Below are 13409 nucleotides of genomic sequence, written 5' to 3'. Positions count from 1 at the left end.
CACTATTTTTCACCTTACCGGCCATCTTCCAATGAACAAAGTCAATGGGGTAAATTAGGATTTGCTTAATGACCATGTGATTCACTTCAAATCAGCAGATTCACTTAACAACTTTGGCAAAAAAGTTCATGAAATCAGGCATGACTCTCTTAACAACCACCTTATTTAATAATGGAAACTCTGGCTCCAGTTGTGATTGTGAGTTCAGAACTTATGTGTGTTGGGTTGGCAAGAAAAGAAAACATCCAGATAACATGCTTCCATTTTCTAGTTTGCTATGTTTTACTACTAACATTGAAAGAGATTCTAAGGTTTTTTTGTTGATTTATTTGTTTTAATATCCCTTTTTTTCTTCAAGGGCATAGGGAAAATTGAAGCAATCTTGTAGAAAGAAGCATCATGAATGTCTCAGGACATTGCGAATACCTTTCAGTTGGGAGGTTGCATAAAATTGTACAGTGGCTTTCAAGTTACTCTCTGGACTGCAAATCAAGGCTTGCGTAGACTGATGCGAGAACCTTTGGAGTAAAATTGGGCTTTGGAAGGGAAGGAATTGAGAGAGCAATTGGTCATTCAGAGATTCAACTAGAATGATTAAGAATGATAATGGCAACAGCTTGATGGACATCTGCTTAGAAAAAAAACCTTATTGGCTTAAGTATGATGATATCCATTCAGTTGTATCCAAATCTATGGTCCAGCTCTGTCCATGTTTTCCAATATTGTATGAGTTCTTTCAGTTGTTTTATGCTCTGGCTGGTGTCAGTTTTGCTAGCCTGCAGCCATCATGTTTCTTAGTGGCCTTGTTTCCTTTTACTGCTGACCATTCCAAGGATAACTGCCTTTTTCAGTGAGTTTGATCTCATAATTTGTTTGTTTGTCACCTTTGCTATCAAAAAAATGTGCAGGAGCCTTCTCCAGCACCACAGCTCAAACAATTTAATTTTTTTTCTGTCTAGCTTTTTCATAGTCCAAGTTTACACACAATTCAGTTCATAAATTCAAAAGAATCAATAGGAATCTGAAAGTATGATTGATTGGATTTTTTTAAGATGAAAAATTGAGTGTATTAGTGAAGGATGGATGGATGATGAGAGTTTCTGAATGAAAGACATTTCTCAGTAATGTCAAGAGTGGTTTTTGAGGAAAAATAAACAGGGAGAAAAGGAAAGAAGGGTAAGAAACTACCATGAAAAGAGAATGATAGCAAAATAACAACTACTTGTATGCAGAAGTATTAAGAGAATAGATTTACTCCCAACTAGGTGAATGGTGAGTAGATATAAAGAAAGAGAATATAGAAGCTACTTGGAACTGAGTGAAAGGAATTATGTATAGAATATCACAATGTATGTTTATGTTGGTAAGTATAAAATAGTATGAAATGATCAAATGAAAAAAACTAGGGGTGAGAAAAACACATATAAAATGCTATGAAAATGAAAATGAGTAGCTTATAATGTGTGTAGAACTTAGTCTAGATGTAATATTATTAAATGATATTATTTAATATTTCCCTGAAATTGCTGCACATTCTCTGCAAAGTCTTTGCCTTGTTGGTTACCCAAAGAAGTGCTTTATAAATCTAAAATACTCATTTTTATTTTCATAAAAATCTGTTTAATAAAAATAACTCACTGTATAGTTACAGCACTCCAAACAATATAGAACCAGTGTCTAGGAGGTCATCCTCTTATGAATTCTGAATTACATTTGCAACAGGGCCCCACAATGTGAAATAATGTCCTCCCTGTTCAATGAGTAGTTTTAAAATGTGGGCTATTGGCCTGAAAGAAATCTGGATTCTATTATAACTTACAGCTGTTCAATGTATATCAACATTCATTTGTTTGCTACTTTTCTACAGAGTTGACCTGTCAATGTGTCAGCTTTGTTAGGGATGTCGTAAAGATTAAAGAAAGAGTAGAAGGTTAACCATATGAGTTTTACTGGATTAATTAAATTTCCATAAATTTACATATCCTGCATTGCTTCCAATATATAGAATGCATGTCCCACATCCACTCAATGTTTAGGAAATTTGTAGTGATCCATCTCTTTTGCCAGGCTTTTAATTGTTGGGTGATGTTGGTATTGTATAGCATATTTTATAGTATTTTGTCTTTGGTTTGAAATTTTAGCAGCATACCTCCAATGTATGCCTGAGTTGAAAGGTGGATATAAAATAAATAATAATATGGTTAAATCCAAAAAGTCCTAGATATTTGAAAGTTCGTTCAAGAATTTCCGTGAGGTCTTTGCTAAGTCTCCTTACAGAATTGTAGCTCTCTACTTTCTCTGAGGTGATGATAGAAGATTTTGCTTTGATGGTGACAATAACACACTCCTATTTTGTTCTGAAGTTGGATCTTTCAAGATCTGAGGCTTGGACCAGCACTTGGCTTCCACACTAATGTGATTTTGAGCATATTCATTCAGAAAGAACAAAAAGCACCATATTCTTCCTTTTACCCATACACTCAGTTAAAAGTTGCTTTCACTCTTGGTGTAATTTGGGGTAAAGATATTAAGTTAAGCATTCCAGAAGCAGGAAGGAGTGGCTGAATTACTGATTTTACTGCAAGTTTTATCATTTGCTCCTTGTTGCATGCTGTTTTGAGACTTATATAACCAGAAAGATGGGGTAGAAGTTAAAAAATAAAGTAATAGATACTTTTTTTTAAAAAGGCACTTTAAAAAAAATAGCGTAATTACTTGCACAGGGTCTTCCTGAAGCATTTCAGTTGGATTTCCATTGCTGTGTTCCATAAATAATCTTGTAGGTTAGGTAGATTCTTATATGCAGTCAGTTCAGCATCTCTTTTGTGAGACTAGAAATAGTTTTTAGACAATTCTTAATTAATTCTTAGACAATTCTACTGATTAATATATGTTTTATACATCCACCAAATTTTCCTTGTCTCTTCCTGAAAAATCCTTGAAATAGAAGAAGATTATCAGATTAATCAGAAGTACCTGTAATTGTTTTTAATTAAAGAATCAATTCAATTAATTGCAAACCTAATTTCTGTCCTGACTGAATTATTTTTGTGGCAGGATGACTTCCTACAACAACTTCAGCTTGCTCACCAGCCATGGATTTTGCCAGCTGATACTGAAAGTGAAGAAGCAGAAGCAAATCAAGATAAATGTGAGTGATTAGTATCAAATTCATTGCTGGAGATAGAGACTTCATTTTAAAGAAATAATTTTAGTTGTGTACCCTTGTTGGCTTCTAACTTGTAATAGAATTTTTGTATTTGTTATTTATTTATGGGAATAAATGTCTAGTTTTCTGTTTGGGATGTCAGCCTGTAAGGTTGAGAATGACCTAAAAACATTTAAACTGAATCATTTGTTCTCTGTGCCACAAACTCAGATTTACCTCTTTTTAACAAAAGTTTCACATATTTACAAAACAGGGATAAAAACTACATAATGACAAAAGCTTTTGATGAACACATTTGATAAAACATAATAGATGATTTAAACAATATTTGAAAAATATATGAGTTCAGTTTAGTATTAGCAGATTTAATTCTAACTGACAAATAATTTACTACCTCCTGTAACAAAACAGTAATATTTTTTATTTGTCTGAACAGTATTTGTTAGTGCAGAGACCTAATTCATAAACTTGGGTGTATGGTTCTGCTGCTGAAAAACATAGCCTAAAGAACATACATTTATATAATACAGTTTAGACATACAGCATGTGCTAATTGATCTCATTGTAAAGAGGTAACAATAAATTATATATGGTGATAATAGTTAACCTAAATAAGGTAGGTGGGAATAGAAATTATTCTGACAATAGTATTTGTTTAAAAAAATCACAATAGTTTGTGATATGAAAGGAAGAAAAATGTGTGATTTTCTAAGCTATTTTAGATTTTATGGCTATGAAGCAACATGTTGCTTAACAGTTACTCATTAGCACCTTGTCAATAGAATTGGAACCATCTCAACATGACCTGTTGAATAAAAAACCCTGTCAGTTTTGTGGGGAAAAAACTAATGCTGGTTAGAATTTAACATAGTCTGGTGGTAGCAGAAACTAGAAAAACTAAGCAGGGCTTGGGCCTGAATTGTACAGTACTAGTTTCAGATTTCTCCCGAGAATAGCAGAACTGTGGGCAAAACTGCAAAGTGGCTTTTTTCATTTTTCTTTTTAATTCTAGAATAGCAAATTCCTTCCTTGCTCTGCTAAGACAGTATAATTACATGAACCTGTGGGTGATTTTGGAAATATATATGGAATGGGAAAATATTTTAACCACATTGGAAAATTATACAGATATCAAATAAATAACCATTTACATGTTTTAACATCCTGTCTATTTGAAGCATTATAATATAAACAGCTTTGGGGTAAGCAGATAAAACTAAACATTAATAAGACTGTCCAAAAGATATAGTTAAAAAGTTAAAATGGTGTCCATGTCAGAGAGATCAAAGCTACAATTCTTTTTTAGTTGTATCACATTTTCAGTAGCTTAGTGTGACATCAGAAATTAGATCATAGTTTATTGTTACCACACTTTGGGTACCGCTCAAAGTAAATGTATCTTTGTTGATTTTAACAACTTTCCAAATAGGAAGAACATAAGAAAAAGTATTTGAACAGTAGACAATTTCTTAATTGTTTTATCAGAAACATTTGGATAAAATTTAGGCAATAAAAATAAGAATATCTAGTAAAGAAAGTAGAGTTTTACAGTAAATATTTGTATTTTAGAAATGCCTAAATTTGTTCCCATTGCTATTTCAGACCAGCCCACTGGATTATAAATACAAAATCTGTTTCTTGCTGTCATGAACAAAACAATCTGTTTATTCTAGCTTGAAGGCAGAGAGTGGTAAAACCTCCTTAACTGAAATAACAGCTACTTTCTTACGAAACCTTTAAGGCTGCAGTAGTTTGAATCTTAATTTTAGTCCATATATCAATTTTCACAGTAGACTTTTTATTTATTTAATTGAAGGTCACTCAAATAGGTGGTTCATTGAAAGAGAACAAAGATTGTTTGATCTGAGCAATATTGTACTTTGGGTGATACCTGAGCATGGTAAATTGGGTAAAAGAATAAGCCTTTTAAAAATAATTATATGGCTAATAGCAGCCATCTGCTTTTGGAATGTAGTCACTGTGGCCAAACTTACAAGTGAAGGACAAGTCTTGGAAAATGCAGACTGCCAACATCTGGGTGTTGAAATGTTTGTAATACAGAGAGCTAGGGAAACTCCTGTCAGAATTTCTGTTGCAAATTCCTTGTAAACACTGCAATTGAAGATCTTACCCATATACAAAAATGCTAAGGAAAGTTAATAAATAAGACACAAATCTGCATGAGCATTATATATGTGATTTAGTGTTGATAGGAATTAAAGTTCATAATTTATAGTTGAGAACAGAAGAGCAGTAGAATTAATCTTCTCAATAACAGGTATTTTAAACTCAATTTTTAATCAATTGAATTCAGCTAATACTGCATTCTTCAATTTTAGGATATTACAACACAAGTATAAAGCTATTTTGGACATAGAAAAGATTATAGCAAGTAAAATAGTTTTTTTTTAATTAAAAAGATGCTATAGTAGCCACAAAACTCTAGATTCTGTTTAAATTATTTTCCTGCCCACATTAAATAATTTATATTATTAGAAAAATTTAATTGGTTAATATTAAATTCTTTTTAATTGAGAAATTAAGGTCTTCATTTAAAATTCTGTGAAAAAATTACCAGTAGAATAATTTCTGAATGAAGGATAATGAGTCCAATGTTGCTCCATAAACTATGCCCCTTTTGCAATGTTGCAAAGTGTGAAGAAAAGAAGCAGTGCACGCATTCCAATGTTGCAACACTAAGTTTATCACACGGATTCTCCTTACCATCCCCATAGACCCTGCTGAAGAATTTTCCATTTCTGAATGGACACTGAATGGCACTGAAAGTTGTAGTTTATGCCTTTCCCTTAAGGCAGAATGTCCTCTCCCTAGGAAATCACATTGGTTTGTTTATGCTATTAATTACACTGTAAATCAGCAGAATTGAGCTGATTGCTGTAGGTATGAATTGAATGGATGGATGGATAAATAAGTAAATGAATAAATAAATGGAAGCAGAATCAAAAGCACAAAATATACATGTTGTTTTATTAGGACTGATACTAACCAACTCATGTGGAAGCTATCCAGTTTGATTTAGGACTGATTTCTAAATCAGTATTCAACTAGAGCAGTGGTTCTCAACCTTTCTAATGCCGTGACCCCATAATACTGTTCCCCATGTTGTGGTGACCCCCCAACCACTTATACATCACCGGGTGCCAGGGGCGTGGCCAAAGAAAAGGGGAAAAAATGGCGGACAGCCTTGTTTGGTGACCCCCGGGAAATGGTTGTTCGACCCCAAATGGGGTCCCGACCCACAGGTTGAGAACCACTGAACTAGAGGGACAACGTATGTATATGTATATGCATTTTTGTTTTTCTAATGCACATTTTTAATATTTTCTAATATCTAATTTTGTGTTCTTGTAAAGTTTCTGGTTGTTTTCTTTTTTGGAAACTTGTATTTTAACATTCTGAATAAAACAAAAAGTATTGTGACAAAAAATCACATTGGTTTGTTTATACTGTTAATTACACTGTAAATCAGCAGAATCCAGCTGATTGCTGTAGGTATGAATTTAATGACTGAATAAATATATTAGAACAAAGGAAGCAGAATCACAAGCACAAAATATATGTAGTGTTGTCTTAGGACCAAGGCCAACCACAAAATATCCAACTCATCTGAAGGCTAATCCAGTTTGATTCAGGACTGAATCAAAATCATAAACTGTACGTCTTCCATTGCAATGAAAATCTGCAAATGACTGTATGCATTTTTCAACTGAATTGGGTAAAGTGTGCAGACATCATAATTCTTTCTGAAAGATACAAGCTTCCAGGTATCAAACAACGGCCTTCTTTTCTTAAAAACCCTGGATTTGTGATTCAGAGTCACATTGATTCCTAATGCTGTAGTTTCTCTTAGCCAATCCTAAAATTGCTGCTGGAAGGCAATCCACAAACAGTCCTATGCAGTATATGCCAGGCTAGCAAAATCTGAATTATCATTTTTCTTTCTTTTTTCTTTTTGAATGCAATTCTAAAATAAAATTTCATTTTGATGCCCTGAAAATTGTTTAAGTTTCAATTAACAGGATTGAACCGGGTAAATGGAAAGATGCACATAAATGGTACTTTTTCCTATAACTTCTTATGCCTAAATGAGTGGGCTGCATCAGACGGTTACACTGACTTCAGTGCAAGAAAAAGGAAGGGCAAATGAAGATGTGGCATTAGCAGAAGAGCATCAAGCCGTTGCTTCAAATATGTTTTCATTGAGTGATTGACTAAGTGCCATAAAGTCATTTTCAACCAACAACCATAGTTTCCACATCTTCTATTTTGATTTAATTTTGAAGAATGTGAACAATCCTAGTTCAGTTTTAACTGAAAAATCAACTATTAATAGGACAAGTCACAATGGCAGACTTCCCTAATATAACATATTTCTTATCAGAACTATTTCTGATAAAATTATTTTACTAGCATGATAACACTGACCACAATCCAAGCCTCCAGTGCTGGTAATTATAAAGTATCAGTTATGCTTCCATTCTGTGCTTGAGTGGTTAGATAGTCTAGAGACATTTGAATATAGATCTTTTTAAAATTTATATTTTGTTGTGTTTTACTAATCTAGATAAAATGTTAATAACCATGTGTATGCTAGTCCATGTATGATATGCCATATGATAGATAGATAGATAGATAGATAGATAGATAGATAGATAGATAGATAATAGATCTCCATTCTGAATGAAACTATAAGCATTTCAAGACATTTTATCTGAATGTGTAGTGAAACTCTGAATGCAAGGAAGATTTTTCCATTTTAAAGTTCTGTTAGAAGGATTCCTAATTCATCTTGATTTCAACACCAATATCCTCCATAGGAAATGCCAAGATAAACCATACTGGAAATATAAATGTTTAACTTGTCACTTGGTTTGAAAGAGCTTACTTACGTTCAAATAAACATTCCCAATGCATTGTAAACTTTCAAGAGAGATTTCCATTTCCTATATTCTGTGAATTTTTTACTTTATTTGTGACCGTCCTTTTTAAACTCAGTAAAGCTGGAATGTGTAAAGATAAATCTAAAACCTAATTTATTCTATCATTTATTTTTTATTCCTTTCCTTAGACATAATAAAAATGATAGAGTGAGAAATGAATGCAAAGCCAACTAGCATAAATTTTCACTAAAGCTGGATCATTCCTTCTCTTTTGCTTTAGGTTTTTTCTAAAGAGTTAATGAACTGCATTAGGCAAACCTGATGTTAAGCTGAATATTGCACCCTGAATCTTTTCTTTTTCCTTCTTTTCATTACCTCCCAAAGATGCTGTGACCACTCATGTGTACATATATGTACAGTATCTTGAATTTGGATCTTTATATTTTAAAGTATTAATGATGCTCCATTTCATAAGATTCTTGCTGCATCACATACCAAAGATTACTGCTTTGATAATTTGAGCCAGTCACATTCTGTCAGCCCAAACCAAGTCACAGGATTATTGTTGTGGGAAAAATAGGTGGAAGAAGCATTATGTAGAAGCAATTGTAAAAAATAGAGGTGCAGTAAAAATCAAGTAAAGAAGACAGGAAAAGGCAGAGTTACTGATATGTTCTAAATATTTTTCTGCAACATCATATTAATTTCATAGTGGTGTGTGTAATCTTATTTAAACTTCATACTCTTGTTTCACTATCCATATCCATATGCTTATATTAAGAAACAAAATTAAATACTCATATGAAGAATATGTATTCTAATTATTTATTCTATTTATTATTTATTCTAATTATGTATTCCTTTAATATTTATTAGTGCTTCATCCTTTTTTATTTTTCAGGCTTGTGAATGAAATTGTGGATGCAATGAAGAACAATTTATTCCAAGTACATAACTTGCAGATAACTAGCTATTTTCATTTATTGTGCATAATAGAAGCTTAATTTTATAAATGCAACATGTGGTGGAATTATTGTAAAGTGTGGATGCTACAAATGTACCAAACTCCAGATCTTATCACAGTAACAGCGGCCATAGGTAAAGATGATTAAGAGTCATTTTTAATGCATTTCTAATAAAATTCACTTTGTTTAATTTATATCTCTCTTCTTTTAGATTGACATTTGCTATATTCAGCTTTGCCTGGTAAAAAACACACCTCAAAAATTTTCTGCATTTCAGATTTTTTATTCCTCATATTTTTATAACCTTGTCTCATTTTTATTCAGCGAAATGTTATTTCATTTGACCACATCTTTAGTGTGTGTGTGTGTGTGTGTGTGTGCGTGTGTGTGTTTGTGTAGCCCAGCCAATAGGATTACTGTTGAAAGGATTGGAAAATGAGTTATATATGCTACCGTACTAAGAACCTCTATAGATAGAGCTCAGGTAAACGGACAGTTGTTCATTGTAATAAATTTAGAAATGAATGAACAATTAATTTGTGGATGGTGTTTATATGCATGTGTGTATTTATTCAAGCATAATTTACTGGAATTAGCAGTTTCACATTGTTACACAAAAGCTTTTACTTAGTGAATTATGTGGAATAATTAATGCATGCATAAGTAAAATATTTTAATTTCAAATATATTATTTATTCAAATCTTTACTGCTTTAAACATTTGATAACATAACTGTACATTTTATGTTTGAAACAAACATTTGAAGCAGATTGCTTTGGACTGACTTATGAAATTTGTCCCAGGAGTTATGAATGATGACATATGCAGTATTCATTTACTTATTTCAACTGCGAGTGGAGGTGTGCTGCATTTAATTCAATGGCTTTTATTCCTGAATGGTGTGCATAAGATTGTGTTGTTATTCAGTTAGACATGTGTTAGCTTTCTTTTCTTTTTGATTTCAGCTTCTGAATCACATACTTACTACTGTTACAATAGTTATACGTATCAAAATTATAATGAATAAAGCCAAATTTCCTATCACAAATGTTAAGACTGTGGCCTTTATTTTTTGTTATCCATTGATGAGTAAGCATGTGAAGAAAATATTTATGAAATATGACCTCTATAATTGTGGATATAAAAACATTTTATAATAGACAACATGAACTAACTATACAATACAGTCCAAAATAACTTTAATGTACTAATAGCAGATAGCTGAATTTTAAATCTTGGAAGTTAAAATATAGCAACTGATGACTCAGTGGACCAACAGAGCATTTAATAACAGGTAACATTTCCTGCCTTACTGCAGAAAATTAAGAAGATACAAATTTATTTTAGCAACATCATTACAATAAACTGGGAACATCCATTTGCCTATAATACAAAGACTAATTGCCTTTTTGAAGGATCCCCGAGACAGTACTAAGATGTATCTTGTGGGGGTGGGGAGCTATTTCAAGGATAAAGATTCAGAAACTTACATAAGGGCAGTAGAAACCCCAAAGCTGTCCATCAATAGTTTGCTCCTAGACTGCAGATTAAGTAGCAACATTGGCCACTTGGTCATGTTGTTCCCCAATATGGAGAAATATGCTGACATTTAAATTAATCTATATGTTATTCCTAAAACTCTTGTGTCTACAACCTTTAACTGAGCAAAACATTTTTTTGAACCAAGGTACTTCAATGGGCTGATTTGCAGAATGCATCCAAAATTCAATCCCATGGGATTGAAATTTGGCAAATTTGTGGGCAGTTCAGTGCTGCTGTGCCGCTGCCCAGTGGTTCATAGACTGGTCCTGCCCTAGCCCTTGGAGGCCAGGTAGATCAGTTCCATTATTGGTTTCTGGAGGGTAGTTAGCCATGGACAAACTCAAGGTTGATAATTGCTTTGCTCATGATCCAAAGGTGTTCCAAATAATTTTCAGCTCTAGCTAACATTACACAGATCTGGAGTCCACTCTCCTCTGAACAACAATAAGTAAGAATTTTCAGCAATTTTCAATAAGCTTCCATTCTAAAGATGTATCTTTTATATATGACAGGTTAAAAAACTTTTTTTTCATATTCTACCTGTTCCTTTAGTCATCACAAATTTATTAACTCTGGGAAAATTGCTGTAGAGTGGAGTGTTTAGTTCACTTTTCAGTTCAATTTACTTCCTTTACTAACAGGAATTAAAGCCTAATAAGCAAAGAGGGTGGCACATCTTGACCCAGCACGAATGAGAAAACACTACATTTGATGTGGAGCAGGAAAACATAGGTGGAATGTTTGTTTATAGTGGCTGTGGCAAGACCAAGAGGACATGATCTGCTCCTGCCCTCCAGAAATAGTTGGTGACCCAGGCTCACAAAGGGGCAACTTGGCAGTGCAGATCAGTCCACAAGCACTTCATGGTTTAGTGTGATGTGTGACTCTGAACTATTCCAACTTTCCTCAATGAGATTTTTTTATGAAAAGGAAAAATCGGTGGAAGAAGCAGTTAAGAGCTGCAAAGCTGTTTGGATTTCCTTTAATAAAATATGGTGAATGGAACAGTTGATGACACATCAAACTCTTGCCTTGCAATTTGCTTTGTCTGAAGGACCTTCTTTTTGCCTGGTAGTATTTTAAGGATCTAAAAAACAAGCAAATTCTGTACGTATAACAATTTATGTCGTTAGTAAACATAGCAGTATATTGTTTTTCTTTAGTGTTGTAGATGTTCTTTATTGGTCCCTTAGCAAGTCACAATTTCTTTTATCCTTTGTTGGAAAATTTATTTAACAGAAACCCTCATTTTTACACCTCCTGCTAAGTATCAAATCGCTGCCTTAATCTGTCCCCCCCCCAAAAAAAAAATCAGAATGAATGAAGTAGATAAAAAAGATTTAAGGTTTATAGGGATCAGGAGAAAAAGCCTAAATCTGAGCACCCTACTGTATACACATCAAGAGTCTTAGGCATATTAAGAATTAAAGGTACATCTATTTGCTTCCTGGGTGGCTAAAGTTTGTCTTCTCTCCTTTGGTGCCAGAAGGAATGGCAGAACCATAGCATATTTGAGCAGAAACAGTTTTACTGCTGAAAACAATGATTGAAAATAATTAGGAGTTCTCAATCTAAAATTTGTTTTTGATCATAGTTAAATTCAGAAAAGGAGATGATTGCACTTGGGTTATATAGATATATGTCTATCTGTCTAGCTAGTAAGCTAGCTAAATAAATAAACTATGTGTGTGCCTTTGGTGTGAGACCACCCCTGTAAAATGAAAAGGCATTAACACATGCTATTGTCACAACCAGACATTTCTTCTAAATTCTTTGCAGTTGATGATTTTGTTTATGGTAATTAAAATGATACCAACATTATACTTAGTCACTTCAGCAAACAGATTATAAAGTCTGGCTCCTTGGGTTTAAGGACTGGAAATAGAACAAGTAAAGTCAGGCAGCGTTAATTATTTCAAATTATTTTCTATGCAACCCTGCAAACCCTCAGCACTGATCTGACTTTTCTCAAAACAGGAGTAAAGTTAATGATACCATTTTCATTACCATTCCTTAATCTTGCATGATTTTTTTATATAAGTAAAAAGGAATGTAGATTCAATGGCTTTGTGCTAGTTTCCCCTTTTTTTTAAATGAACACATTTTAAGTGCCTTCTGGACACTAGAATTTCTATTACAAAAGTTTGGATGAAAAAACAAGCTTCATGTTGTGTTAGCATTTCAAAGTGCTCACAAAGGTCCAAGCCTTGAGAGATTCTTTGTTAAGAAAGGTTTGTTTCTCCTCATCTCTTTTTCCTTCATTTCCAGGATCTGCAAGGTTGCAAAACCTTCTGTCATTTTCAAAATAATAAATCAGAATATCTTCATTTGACTTTTAGATTTTAGCACTAATTTAGACTGAAACTATTTTCCATGTGCGCCAGAAAAGAGAATGGTGATTGTGAAAAATAAACAGATGCATGACCAAGAGACCCTCCAACATACTGTACATGCATACATACATGCATACATACATACATATTATTTCTGATATTGATGGACTATATGTGACATACGTGAAAACTTCAGAATACACATCTACCACCTTTTATAGATATCAAAGTAAGTTTAGACCAACAGAAGGTGCATGAACCATTTGTTCTCAAGGACTTCCTGTTCTAAAGAATACTCACAATTTTATGTGATCACCTGTGGTAAATGATAAAACCAAGTTGCATAGGCTTCTCCAAAAAAACAGTTTTATTTTATTGGTGGGTTTAAATGATTAATGAATGCCATAGCAAATTCTGTAACTAATACTCAGAAATCTGTCCCATTAAATTTTGGGGTGTTACATATTTTCAAATGCAAAGTTAGGTTCTAGTCATTGAG

At 33.1% G+C, this 13409-nt stretch overlaps 1 protein-coding gene across 8 annotated transcripts in view; it reads left to right on the top strand.

Moving 5' to 3' along the window:
• CUNH8orf34 (chromosome unknown C8orf34 homolog) overlaps nucleotides 1-10083 on the top strand; it is an 89765-nt gene extending 79682 nt beyond the window's left edge. For all 8 annotated transcript variants that reach the window (XM_039335045.1, XM_039335036.1, XM_039335065.1 and 5 more), the window contains 2 exons: nucleotides 3058-3151; nucleotides 8972-10083. In XM_039335045.1, coding sequence (XP_039190979.1) covers nucleotides 3058-3151; nucleotides 8972-8979 — 102 coding nt within the window. In that variant the 3' untranslated portion in view covers nucleotides 8980-10083. The remainder of the gene's footprint in view (nucleotides 1-3057; nucleotides 3152-8971) is intronic.
• The last annotated feature ends 3326 nt before the right edge of the window (nucleotides 10084-13409 follow it).

Source organism: Crotalus tigris, unplaced genomic scaffold (genome assembly GCF_016545835.1).
Source record: "Crotalus tigris isolate CLP2741 ecotype Arizona unplaced genomic scaffold, ASM1654583v1 scf7180000017546.9332058, whole genome shotgun sequence".
Lineage (NCBI taxonomy): Eukaryota > Metazoa > Chordata > Lepidosauria > Squamata > Viperidae > Crotalus > Crotalus tigris.
Note: the sequence above shows the minus strand (reverse complement) of the source record. Positions and strands in the feature narration are given on the sequence as shown.